Genomic DNA, 12,256 nt, shown 5'->3' with positions numbered 1-12,256 from the left:
GCGGATGACTCAGGGCGCCCGTTGAGTGCCGGGTGGCTGTGACAATGGGACAAAGCTATTCAAGCGGCCTAGACTCTTTGTGTCTTCACCGCAGCCTAGCTGGGACATTTGGATCAAAAGACAGAACTTTTAGCTCGACAGCATAGCCACCAAAATGCCATAAGAAGTGTTACGAATAAACCACATGAATGAACTTTGAAACCTCCAGCGACGGAGGGCAACTTCAATGGGCACCCCAGTATCGCTCGAAATGAGATACTTCCTGTCGGAGCGAAACTTCCGAGCCATCGGGACATAGGTGGCCGTGCAGCTGTGTTAGTCGTGTTCAAGATTGAAGTTGTGCTAGATGTAGTTGCTTGTTGGTTTGGGAGATGTCAACTTGCAAATGATTAAGGCTAGAAGAAAGTCTCTCACTTGACTTCCAAATAGCTACCATGGATCTGCAGACTTGTTCTATCAACATTCCTTGCATGAGATCGCCAGTCAGCAAGCTTGCCGTGCCGCATGACTGCAGCGATCTACCTCTGCAGGGCAATCGAATTGCCGGTTTGAGCTGCTTCTGTTGCTTGCTCAAGGCCTTCGCAACTCTAGGCTAAGACCACGAGACCAAGCATACAAACGCCTCTGAGACCTTCAGCGTGGAATCAGAGTCTCAAAACGTAAGTATTGATTTTTGATGGTAGAATATCGAATTATCAGGCGAAAAACTACGAAGAACAAACGATTTCTGTTGCGATCACCAATAGGTACATGGAATATGATATCTTGTCGATATCCTTTGCCAAAGCGTCTGTTCCTCGAAGCGCTTGACTGGCCTCAACGGCTGTAGGCCAAGCTTGCTTGCTCACGGATGCAGACCAGAGGCATTTCCTCATCTTACAGTTCAATCAAATGAGGAAAGTCTGCTGCACTCACACCTGCCTCCAATCAAATGCTGTCACCGCCCCTTGGAAAATAAACGGCAGTGATTGTGACATTCGTGGAACCCATATAGTGCTGAAAGCCACGCTTCAATTGATTTAACCGAATTAGGAGCCTTTCCACGCATCGAACACGCCAAACTTCCACTAGCCGATCCTCAACGTGGTTGCCTGGAATGGGTCGAGACCGACCGCCGGTTTGAATTCCTAATGGCCCCTGCAATGAACGCATGCTCGCCTACATGTTAAATGCTACATAGCCGCAAAACTGCTACGTAGCCGCAAACATGACTCCATCGCGGGAGCATCGAAGGAAGGAATCCCTGGAATCAATAGGACTTTTCACTGGAATCGAACATTTCCATTGGGCCTTTGCCGAGTAAGGTGCGTCACACTGCCGACTGGAGGAGAACTTCGGCATTGACCGAATCAAAGAAGTCGGCAATGGCAGGGGAATGGCGCCCAAGTGGACTCGTTCAATGCCCCTAAAACCCCTAGCTCTCACCTAAGCCGATTCCGACTCGACGAACTACCACGCACCTCAGGCATTCCCCTTTCAAATATCAGCCCTACCCGCCCCAAGATCCTGGATCACCCAAAGAAATTTCCTCAAAAAGACTCAATTCAAGCATTTGGGATGTCAGCAACCACGGAAACATCGGCGACGGATCCCGGGTTAGCTCCGGCTCCCGCTCCGGCAAAGGGGACCGGAAAAGCACCGGGAATTTTGACATTTGCGGTGGACGGCCGGCCCCGAGCCAACCGGACCAAGAACACCAAAACAAGATCAGGATGCGTCACATGCAAGTAAGTAGCGCTTCATCCACGCAATGCGCTCGACAATGTTAGTCGAACGCACCTGATAGAAGATTCATTGACAACTTGTAGAAAGCGGCGAATACGTTGCGATGAGGCGAAGCCCTCATGTCTCAACTGTGCGAAATCCAAGAGAACATGCGAAGGCTACGTCCAGAAGCCTACTGCAACCGACTTGCCGAAGTTCCTAGGGGAGAGGCGCACAATTTTAATCAAGCCGAATTACGAGGCGAATCTTTTCACCGACCAGCTTCAAAAAGACCATTTTCATCACTGGCTCAATTTCACAAAGGAGTTTACGCTTTTCCCGACAGCCCTGATGTCACACATGATGCCGCAAATCGCACGAGACGAGCCTGCGATTCGGCACGCGGCCTTCGCGATCGGCGCTGCGACTATGGTGAACCACAGTCGACAAGACCGAACATCAGGCAATGGCAAGTTCACGGAGGAAGCGTATAAACACTACGGCAAGGCCATCCAGATCATTAGGCACGGCGACCAATCCCGACGAAGCATTCCTCGCGCGCTGTTGTCATGTTTGCTCTTCGTCACCTTCGAGTCTCTGCAGGGCAACCACAAAGCCGCTTTACAGCATATGAATCACGGATGCAACATGCTGGATCAAGTTATCAAACAGGGAATATCTGGAGAGTGCCCGCCGAAGCTGGTCGAAGAAGTTCAAGCGGGGTTCCGACGCTTCACGCTGTTGTCGTGGAGCCTCAACGGTTTTCATCCGCCAGAGACCGAGGCATACGTGCCGTGGTGCTGTCGGGGAAGGCGAAGTCGATACGCCATCGACGAGATGCCGCCGGCATTCAATGACCTGAGAGAAGCACAGAAGTGGTGGGAAATCACTCAACATCACGTTATTTACAAGTCAGGTATCAAGTCCGGATTCGCATTCGAGGGACTTCAGAGAGATAACCCCCACCCGATGACACAAATCACGGCGGAGACTTCGAAGAAATACCTCGATATAATGGAGAAATGGCAGGTCCGATTCAAGCCATTGATCAAGGATGCCGTACGACAAAGAGCATCAAACCCACAAAAGTATCTGCAGATGTCAAGTTTGCGGCTTTACTATCTGTCATTGGAATTAGGATTCAAGAGCATGTACTATCATGATCTTGACTACTTGGCAGATTCTACTCCTGCCTTCAAAACGATAGTATCTTTGTGCAGGATAGTCATGTCTGGACAGCACCATGGCCCAGACGTCGAGAAAGAGGTTTTCACCGTGGAAAGCAGTCCAACATGGCCACTAATGATTGTTGGTGTCTTTTGCGCGGACCCAGAGGTGAGGAAGGACGTGAATCAGCTCATGAGAGAATACCCGAGGCGGGACGGAATCTGGGACTCGAGAGCGTTTGATGCGATTTTGAGATCCACCGAGGCTTTGCGGGAAGCGAGCGCTGGACATATCGAGGCGTGTAGGTCGATTCTCGATAACAAGCAACTCATCTTCGGAGAGGACGGAGTCAGAAGAAGGACGTATGAGCCAAGTCCCCAGGATGGTACGTGGCGAGTAACGTTGGAGCAGAGCACGCCGTTAGATGCTGGGCAAGAATCACAGTTTGTCTTGAGGTAGTGACTGTCCAGGAAAAACCAAAGAACATTTGCTAATCCTATCCGTGAAGGTCAAGATCCTCATCATTTAGTGCATTAGTGATCCAACCCTTGGCACGTAGAAGTCCACAAGGTGCTTCATGTCGGCTTACCACAGGTTTCGCTACTTGTACTCAACATTCTCCGTATTAGTGGTGCAATCACCAGTACACAATCTAGAGCACTGTAAGCATTGTAAACATATGTTCGTATATGAGTAGTTAGAAGTACTGGTTAGAAATAGATGACAAACTCGCTTCGCAAACTGGAACTTCGACTAGTTCAAATCCCAGCCCGGACTTTCTCCCAGCGAATGCGTGGCGTCTTATAATCAGAGCGGATGTCTGTCATGTACTTTGAATCTTTGCTGATGGTGAACTTCTCTACTATTCTAAGTGTACACAGGATATACCAGAATTGTTTTCATTCTTGAGCCATCTTCGAAAGCAATTACCCTGATGAAGGAGTGTTGTCTGTTCGTTTGAGATACTTCCGTGTAAGGTTTAGGTATTGGCACAATAGACAACGTTTCTGGTTATCAACTACACTCTCAATTAATTTGATACTGCGATTGAATTGATGGATAGTATTTTGAGCTTCTTGTTGCTGTCGAGACACTGTGCACCACCAGAGAGTTCTATGTACGTCTTGCTACTCAGTCACTTAAACTAGCGTCAGAAGCAACAATGAAAACTGTAGAGTTATTAGCTATGATTGTCTTACTCGGCTGTGAACATTTCAACGTAAAGGAGACTTGTCCCGTCACAAGAGACTTGGCTCCTCATCAAGGTCTGACGTCTACCTAAGAAGCGGCCTCTCACACCATGTGCCAACATGTCCCTAGGACCTAGAAGCATGACGGTGAACGAATTGAGAATACCGACACAGGTAACGTTTGGCATTCATGGCTGAAAAGACTATATACTATATACATGAACTTTGACTTCGGACTGTGAGCAGGAAATATCCATCCACATCTTCGTCCATGAACCCAAATGAAACGTTATATTCTCGTTTTGGTCAATGAATCGAACGTGGAAAAAAAGAAGGAAGGGGTTTGTTCTCATTCAAGAGTTGGGACGCGTTGGACACTATCTCATCTAGGACATACTAGTTGGCGAGAGCCCGATTATTGATTTCCGCGGACTTCAAATAACCCAGCATGGAACAAACAGAGCAGCGTATTGTTATGAGGAAAGTCTGAACGGATCAATGTGTGTTTCTAGACTGATTTCGAAGAGGCATACACTATTTTGCCATAGCATTCTTATGAGCTGTCTCTTGGTCTACGTTCCGTCATTGGAGATAACTGGACTCCCCTGATATTTGGTACCATCAGGTCACTGCATGACGTGCTCAATACCACACCCCACTACTTAAGAGACACCCGCCTGCCCAGGCTGTCGGGCTCAAACTTATCTGAACATCTCATTTTCAATTTACCACAAAAGCTACCAGTGAGGGCCCCATTGACGACTGCGACGATTTACGGAACGCAGGAATCGACATCGGTGACTCGACCTGTGAGAGTCCCTTGCCTCGGTATGCGCCCGAGCACCAAAAATCGCTCTGATACGCAAAAGCTTTCACCGCATTGATGGGAACGCCCCCTAGCTTTGCCTGCGGCATTTTTATGTTGCTTATTCGGTGACCCAAGCTGTCCCTGGGAGGATTACGACGATAAGGTGGATCGGAAAGCACCCGGCACGTCAAGAATTGCTTTTTCTTCGATAAAAGAAACGCGAAAGAGGGAGTTCAACGGGAAAAAGGAACAGATGGAACGATAACGACCAACAAACTCGCCGAAGCCGACAACGCACAACGAAGGAAGTTAAAAATTGCAGACGCAATAACGAGGAATTCAGTGCTCACGCAAGGCCCGGGGGGAGACGCGAAAGTAGGAAATGGCAAGAAGGAAACATACGACCGAGAAGCGGGAAAACGGAGTGGTGAGCCGGCATGAGGCACAGCAGCCTATCAAGTGTCAACATGCAACAGTAGGCTGCACAACGAGTGCCGACGTCACCCCCTCCTCGTCAAGCCAGCAAACCGGGCAGTCAGCGCTTGGAGTCGAGTGTCACGAGCAGCCTCGGGTGCAGCGTCAACGATCATGAATGGTGTTGATCCCTCTCAATGTCAAACAGATCGCCTGTAACGCCCCAAACCGTGCCAGTGCTACGTGAGCCTGGCTGAGTCGCGAATTTGGAGGCGATTGGAATAGCCGTGCCCGACGCTATTTTCCTTGGAACCCTGAGTTGGGCCAACACCTTCTCTTGGATGCATGTCATAAGTTTTGCCGAAATTTCCTCAGTCATGAAATGTGCTCGCTTGGTCTCTTCCAATTTCCTTCCTGTCTGGCGGCTTTATCCTGCAAGAGCTGCATGCTTCCAACTCGACTGGATGGCCAGATAGCCTTGGACCCCCTTCGACCATCTGGGACGGATATTGTTTTTCGGACCGGAGTGTTCTCAGAGTGAGACCCCGGCAACCTCTCCACATGACGGTGGAGTCTCAATCTCACCACAGACCTCTCTGCCGTCAATGCCGCCAGGCGAGATGAACCTCAAGACCCCTTCAACCTTCTCATTTATCGTCGGACCTGAGGGGAAGCATGGTAAAGCAAGACATCGTCAATGGCTGAATATCAAGGTCCCCAATCACGATCTCAGAAAGGCTGTCAACGCAAGCTGTGGCGCACAGAAAATAGATCCTGCTCAACATTAAGCCACTAACGCACAAGTGGCGACGGGCTACGATCTCTACAAGAGATGTGGTGGTGGCGCGGGCTGCAGAGAAGAAGCTGGTGGCTCGAGGAGAGAAAAAGCCGGCTGGCTCGGCCGATTCGTCGAGCCACATCGCCGGCGCATCCCTGCACCGCCCCAGCAAAAGAGCCGGACTGGGCCTTCTGACCAGCCAGAGCCCTGCGTTCAACAGTTTGGAGTCTTTGGACAGGCTCGTCTGGTTTATTAGCTTTGGTTTAGAGTTAAATCAAAGGCGACAAACCGCCGGAGAGGCCTCGTCTTGCTCGTCTATCAGCTCTTGCCAGACCTTTCGCTGTCAGACCTGACAGAATGACACACCGAAACTTGAAAGCTGACAGCAGGATAAAAAGGAATACATGTGAATGAAGCAGCTGTCAGCCATGATTCGTCAACACTGATGGACACCAATGCCACAAAATCAGATGCTTTTCTTTCCTTCTTTTCGTGTTGATTTTTACCCTGCAGGACGCATGTTCGCCTCGGCAGGCTTGCAACTTGGTCAGGGGTACCCAGGCACTCTCTTCCGAGTCGGGAATGGCTTCGTGCGGGGGAAATTGGCACCTCTCCAGACAGCGACCGCTGCTCCCCTCCCTTCTCCAGGTCGGGACGGCCACAGAAGCGGGTGGCCCTGGCCAATCAAGCCCGAACATGACAAACGGATGACACCCAAGCGGACTGTGATGGAGGGGGGCGATCGTTGGCTGGTGGCCGCGCTGTTCCTGCGTCTGCCCACCTCTCTCGTTCGCATTCTCGTTTTGCCCTCTCTTCATTCGCCTTTCCAGAGTGCCATCCGGGCTAATTCAGGCTCGTTTGCCTCTCGCAATACGAGCGAATGTTGTCTCGGCAACGCCTTTTTCCCTGGTACCTGAGCTTGAACAACCATGGAGGTAGCTCTTTGCTGAATGTGGGTGTCCCCATTGTGCACATCTCTGGACCAGCCACCTTCAGCCAAAATGCCCAATTGACTTCCCGACCGGAAACTTTGTGCTGCGTCAGACGCATACACACAATCATGGATTTCAGCCATCGGTTCATCTGAGCTGAGTTGAGCTGAACTGGACTTTCCGCACAGATTTTTCGAGCTTAGCTGCGCAACTTCTGATGTTTTCTCCTTCACTCATCGAACATGCAGAGAGGAACCCTCAGTTTCCACCCTGTCATTGAAGCCAAGAAATCTTTCCGCTCGCCCCCAGTCACCCCGGATTTTCTCAGCCCAGCAAACGGAGGAGGAGAGCAACACCCTGGACAATCGGGCTCTTGACCGAGACCAGCAAGTATTATCCGCCATCGAGTCATCGATGAGCGTAATTGAATTAACATTATTCGTCCGCAGAATATTTCCAGGTGAATTACGGCGTAGCACGAACGGTCATCTGGGGCCATGAGCAATCTAGCCTGTTGGACCCGAAATTGCACCCGATCCAATGCAGAAAACCAGCTTCCAAACACTGCAAGGTGCTGGTCAATCTGCATCATGCTACACCCTTTCTAGGGAATCCATCTCCTTCTTCACATGTCCAGCGAAATGAATACCGAACGAACGAGTGACAAGAAGAGGAAAACAGCCCTGCGCAGCATAGTCAATCCTTCCACTCCTTTCCCGCCTGTACCATACGCGCCGCCGCGGCAAGGCGGTCCAAAATCCTCGCCCGGCCCCCGACCTGAGATGATCCCCGTCCCCATCGGACCAGACTGTCCAATCTGGCAGTGGATCCGGCTAGCCCCCTTGTTCTCTGCAACCCTCGCCTCCCCTCCATACGATCAGGTGTGAGCAGTAGCTCGGGGATGCGCGGGGAACTAACAGCATCGAGCCGTTGTCACTCGATTCTTTTTCATCATATCGTTGCAATGCATGCAAGTTCCGTCCAGCCTAACAACAACGTTGCTGATGGGCAAGGATGAAGGCTCCCAGCTCGTTCAACCCCCGGGTTTGCCTCACTCCCTCCTCGTGGTCACAGGTCCTTTTGCTCTAGCTCAAGCCTGCTCGGTGACTTCTCTCTACCTACTTCGTTGAGTCCGTCCTTTTCCCAGCTCAATGCGGCTAGCCAATCAGGTTCTCGCAAACCTTCTCCGCGATTGACCATCTTTTCCACACCTGAGCTCAAAGTTCCCGCCTGCGCATCCACGCATGCACACCGGAGTGCAACCACCCTTCACTTCCATCTACATAAAGCCCTACGTCCCGCAGCTTCTTCCAATATTGAATCTCTATCCCTCTCATCCACACTCGCTTGTCCACATCAATCGACACCCGCTGTCTTCACTGTATTACTATCGCCATCAACTTACACACGTAATACCCCAAACCTCAACCACCGTCAAGATGAAGTACTCTTTCGCCATCGCCGCCCTCGCCGCCCTCGTCGTGGCCCAGGATGCCTCCATCATCCCCGAGTGCGCCCGCGACTGCTTGAGCAAGGCCACCGCCTCTGCCACCAGCTGCAAGGAGGGTGACTACGCTTGCACTTGCAAGCCCGACAACAAGGCTGCCATCCAGAGCGCTGCCACCTCCTGTGTCATCGCCGCCTGCGGTGTTGACGTTGCCGTCAGTATGTTACACCGTCATGCCCTATCCCAACTGGCCCATAGCTAACCCCATCACCAGGCGAGGTCATCCCCGCTTCCGAGAAGCTTTGCGCTGCTGCTGGCTCCGGCTCTGCCAGCTCTGCTGTCTCCTCTGCCGCCTCTGCTGCCAGCTCTGCTGCGTCCGAGGCCTCCTCCGCTGCTCCCTCCGTGAGCATCCCCACCTCCGCCAGCGGCTCTGTCTCCCTTCCCTACAACACCGTCACCGGCACCGAGCCCGCTGCCACCACCACCGTCGCCGCGACCACCACCAAGGCCGGCGGCAGCAACGCTACCACCACTGGTGCTGGCAGCGCTTCCACCACCCCCGTCCAGGCTGGTGCTGGTGCCCTCGCCCCCATCGGCGGTCTGGCCATGCTCGTCCTCGGTGCCCTCGCCATCTAAGCGGCGTAGAGCAACGTGCGAGTCGTATGTCGGCACAGCTATGAGAATGGTTGGATTTGATGTACGCCAGTTGATGAGAAAAAGGTGTGACGAAATGGCTCATGGGCTGAATTCACCAACAAAACTTGGGATGCTCGGCGCGGCACCCTTGTTCTACATTCGGACGTACTTCGGGCGTGTAGTTCAAAACAATACAAGCAGCCTGGTATATAATATTAATACGTCTTTTGATCTGACTTCACGATATCCTCATTCTTTGGTGAAGCCATCATTACTGTGACACGCTCATCGGACCAAGGTCCGTCTTCCTTGAAGGTCAACACACCACCGTTGAAAAACATCAGTCAAGATCTCATACAATCTCCTACCTACATGACCAGTGTCGCCGCCCACCACCCTGCAAGAACAGCCCATCCCATCTTTGACAATCCGTGCGCCCTTGCGCTCAGACTATGAGGCGCGTCCATCAGGATATTGGCTTGTTTGTCAACGTCAGGGCACTTGCCATCCAACAAATCCTGCATGCTAGACCGTTTCCGCACAGCCGCCTTGCCGTCCGGCATGCACTCTCCCGCCTCGTACCCGCGACGGAACTGCAGCGCATTGGCAAACATCCGCGCCTTCTGGTCCGTCGTGAACCCGTCCTGCGGAGTTTTGCCGCGACATGAGGAGTACTGTTTGACGCGTCAGCCTGTTGAAACTCATCTTCAATCGCACGTGGGTGATGCCGAAACGTCGAAAACGGGAATCGCTTACGCTCATGTAGTTGTTTATCTCAACCGCGCTCCCGCCCGAGCAAGGGACCTGGGAACATTCGTAAACCACGTCTTTCATTCCCGATGTTTGCGTCGCGTTCGTCAACCCGTCCTGGCTGGCGCACTGCGTCCCGATATCGCCAAATGTGTGTCCCAAACCCAACCAATGTCCGACGTCGTGAACGAGCGTAGTAGAATCTCCGCCCTGGACATGCGCGGCCTCAATCACGATGCCGTCATTCGCGTCCAAGTTCTCGTTGGGAAAGGTGGCGTACTATCCGTGACAGGCGCGACGGGTTAGCGCGAAAATCCTCCCTTAGCCAGGGCCGGTCGCGAGAAAAGGGGCAACGCTTACGCTATTGAGATCGTCGTTTTGGCTCCCGCGAAGCCCGTTCACAAGCCACACTGTTAGAGTGAGCTTTCCCGGGGCACGGGTGCGCTGCTGCCAGTCTTGCAGTTTGGCTTCTCTGCGTGTGACGACGGACCAGTCTTCGCCGGTCTTGGGCTCCCACCAGTTCAGGGACATGTAGCGAAAGTTGATCTTGATTGCGCCTAGCGCCTCGTTGAGGACGTCGACCTTGCACGTGCGCTGTCAGCTCTCGCGGAAGTCTCGGAGATTCGACGACTCTCTCTCTTACCTGGGCTTTCACTCGAGACTCCAGCTCATTGGGTCTGTCGGCGGTTGATGTGGCTCTCATGTAGTGGAAGTAGACCCCAACCTCCAAAGATTCGACAGCCTTGCAATTTTCGAAGCCACGGAGATCTCTTGACAGGAGAGGGACATAGCTCAGAACCTCGTCGACGATACCCCTTCTCTTCACTAGACTTCTTGCATACTGTGTCTGGCACTGAGAGATGCTAGCGGGTATTGCGATCCTTCCCATGTCTACCGGTGCAGGGTCCTTGTTGACGAAATACTCAAAGTAGGCTGTCTCCAAGATAGCTAGAGCCTTCGCATTCTTTTGAGATATGGCCTTTTCGGGGACATTGGCGGTCAACTCAGCATTGAACTGCTCAAGCGTAGAAGCATCTGGTGGCGTAGGTGTTTTCGATTCAGGCATCTTCTCGACGACGGACCGGTTGACGTTTGAGAATCCATCAGAGGGCTGAGCGGAGAAGGACACTGTTGTTGCGAGGTTCGGTGATGACGGCGAGGCGGTGGCTACGCCTGCGCCGGCGCCGGCACCGGATCTGTTTCATGTCAATCTCTAGGGCCTAGCAATTGTGAAGTAAAAAGCCATACCCGCCTCCCGATCTAGTATCTGTGCCATTGCCATTGGAAGGTGAGCCGGGTTGTGCTGGCCCAGTTTTGCTGGTGGTTGGAGCAGCGGATGCAGCTCCGGTGCTTGTCGCCCCTCCTTGGACAGAGATGGATGGGGCCCGAGTGGCCTGCGGGTTGTTAGAGTTGTCCGGGTTTACGGTGACGACACTAGGTGACGGCGAATCGACTGTCCGGTCGTTTCCCTTCGAAGAGGCGGCAACTTGCACAGCTCCGGATGTCGCTTTGGGCGAGTTTCCTGGTGTCTTCGGCACAGGTTGACTTACGGCAGCGGTTGTTTCTTGGGGGTCGGGTCGGGCCGAGCTGCCTAGGGGCGGTACATCTACATCTGATGCGATTCTATCAGTCCAAAAACATAGGGGAAGTCGGGTCTGATGACAATTACTGGGCGAACTAGCTGACGCGGGCGGTCTCGCGACTGATGATGCTGGAGCATTGGCCGCTGAGGTTTCCGGCTGACGTGCCTGAGAGGAGGCAGCATCTTGTGCTGGGGAGGGCGTGTTGCTTTGGGCCCAAGCTGAGCACGTCAAGGACACAATTATAACAAGTGCTTGCGAAGGCTTCATGGCGGAAAGAGGCTAACTCAGAATTTGTTGGCCAGGAAAGTGCAGACAGCAAGGTTCAAAAAGCTCATGTTGGGTAGGACACAGCATAGCTATAAGAGAACAAGATCTTCTTGCAGCTCAACAGCTGGCCATAAGAAACCGTTAGAGGATGCCTAAAGAGAACAACAGCTGACCCAAATCAGCCACGATAAGCGCGGGGGAAGAGCTGCAGTACATGCAAGCGGAAGACCTGAGTGAAAGAAATTCATGAAGCCAGTCCAGAACCTCGACTTGTGGCTTGAAGAATGCCTGCGGCGAATTTTAAACTCCAGCCACCAGCATTGGCAATGGTTCAGCCGCAGCGCAGTGGGCTAACTCCGAACATGAGTGTTGGATAGCTTCTTGGCAGCTGAACAAGTTCACCTGAGGGCTGGTAATTTTTCACTGTATGATAGATCATCAAGCGGCAAACTGCGAAAAGAAAGTGAGAAGGGAAGAAGAATGCTGTTTATCATGCGATAAAGTACTGTCTAAATCGACATGGCGTTTGGCAGGGGGCGTGATAGGCCGTCATTGCAACTTATTGATTACCACAAAAACC

General features: G+C 52.3%; 2 protein-coding genes across 2 annotated transcripts; one reads left to right on the top strand and one right to left on the bottom strand.

The window, feature by feature from the left end:
• Nucleotides 1–8,432: 8,432 nt before the first annotated feature.
• Nucleotides 8,433–9,076, top strand: COL26b_010366 (uncharacterized protein; the record flags this gene model as incomplete). The annotated part of the gene is made up of 2 exons (XM_053183071.1): nt 8,433–8,658; nt 8,715–9,076. 2 exons carry the CDS (start codon nt 8,433–8,435, stop codon nt 9,074–9,076), a joined length of 588 nt encoding a protein of 195 aa, XP_053032975.1.
• Nucleotides 9,077–9,444: 368 nt separating this feature from the next.
• COL26b_010365 (uncharacterized protein) lies at nt 9,445–10,892 on the bottom strand (the record flags this gene model as incomplete). Its single annotated transcript, XM_053183070.1, has 4 exons — nt 9,445–9,720; nt 9,833–10,105; nt 10,187–10,420; nt 10,470–10,892. The coding sequence occupies 4 exons, from the start codon at nt 10,890–10,892 to the stop codon at nt 9,445–9,447; spliced, it is 1,206 nt and encodes a 401-aa protein (XP_053032974.1).
• Between the last annotated feature and the right edge of the window lie 1,364 nt (nt 10,893–12,256).

Source organism: Colletotrichum chrysophilum (assembly GCF_026319265.1).
Source record: "Colletotrichum chrysophilum strain AFK26 chromosome Unknown scaffold_110, whole genome shotgun sequence".
Lineage (NCBI taxonomy): Eukaryota > Fungi > Ascomycota > Sordariomycetes > Glomerellales > Glomerellaceae > Colletotrichum > Colletotrichum chrysophilum.
The sequence above is the reverse complement of the archived record's forward strand: the minus strand, read 5'-3'. Positions and strand labels throughout refer to the sequence as shown.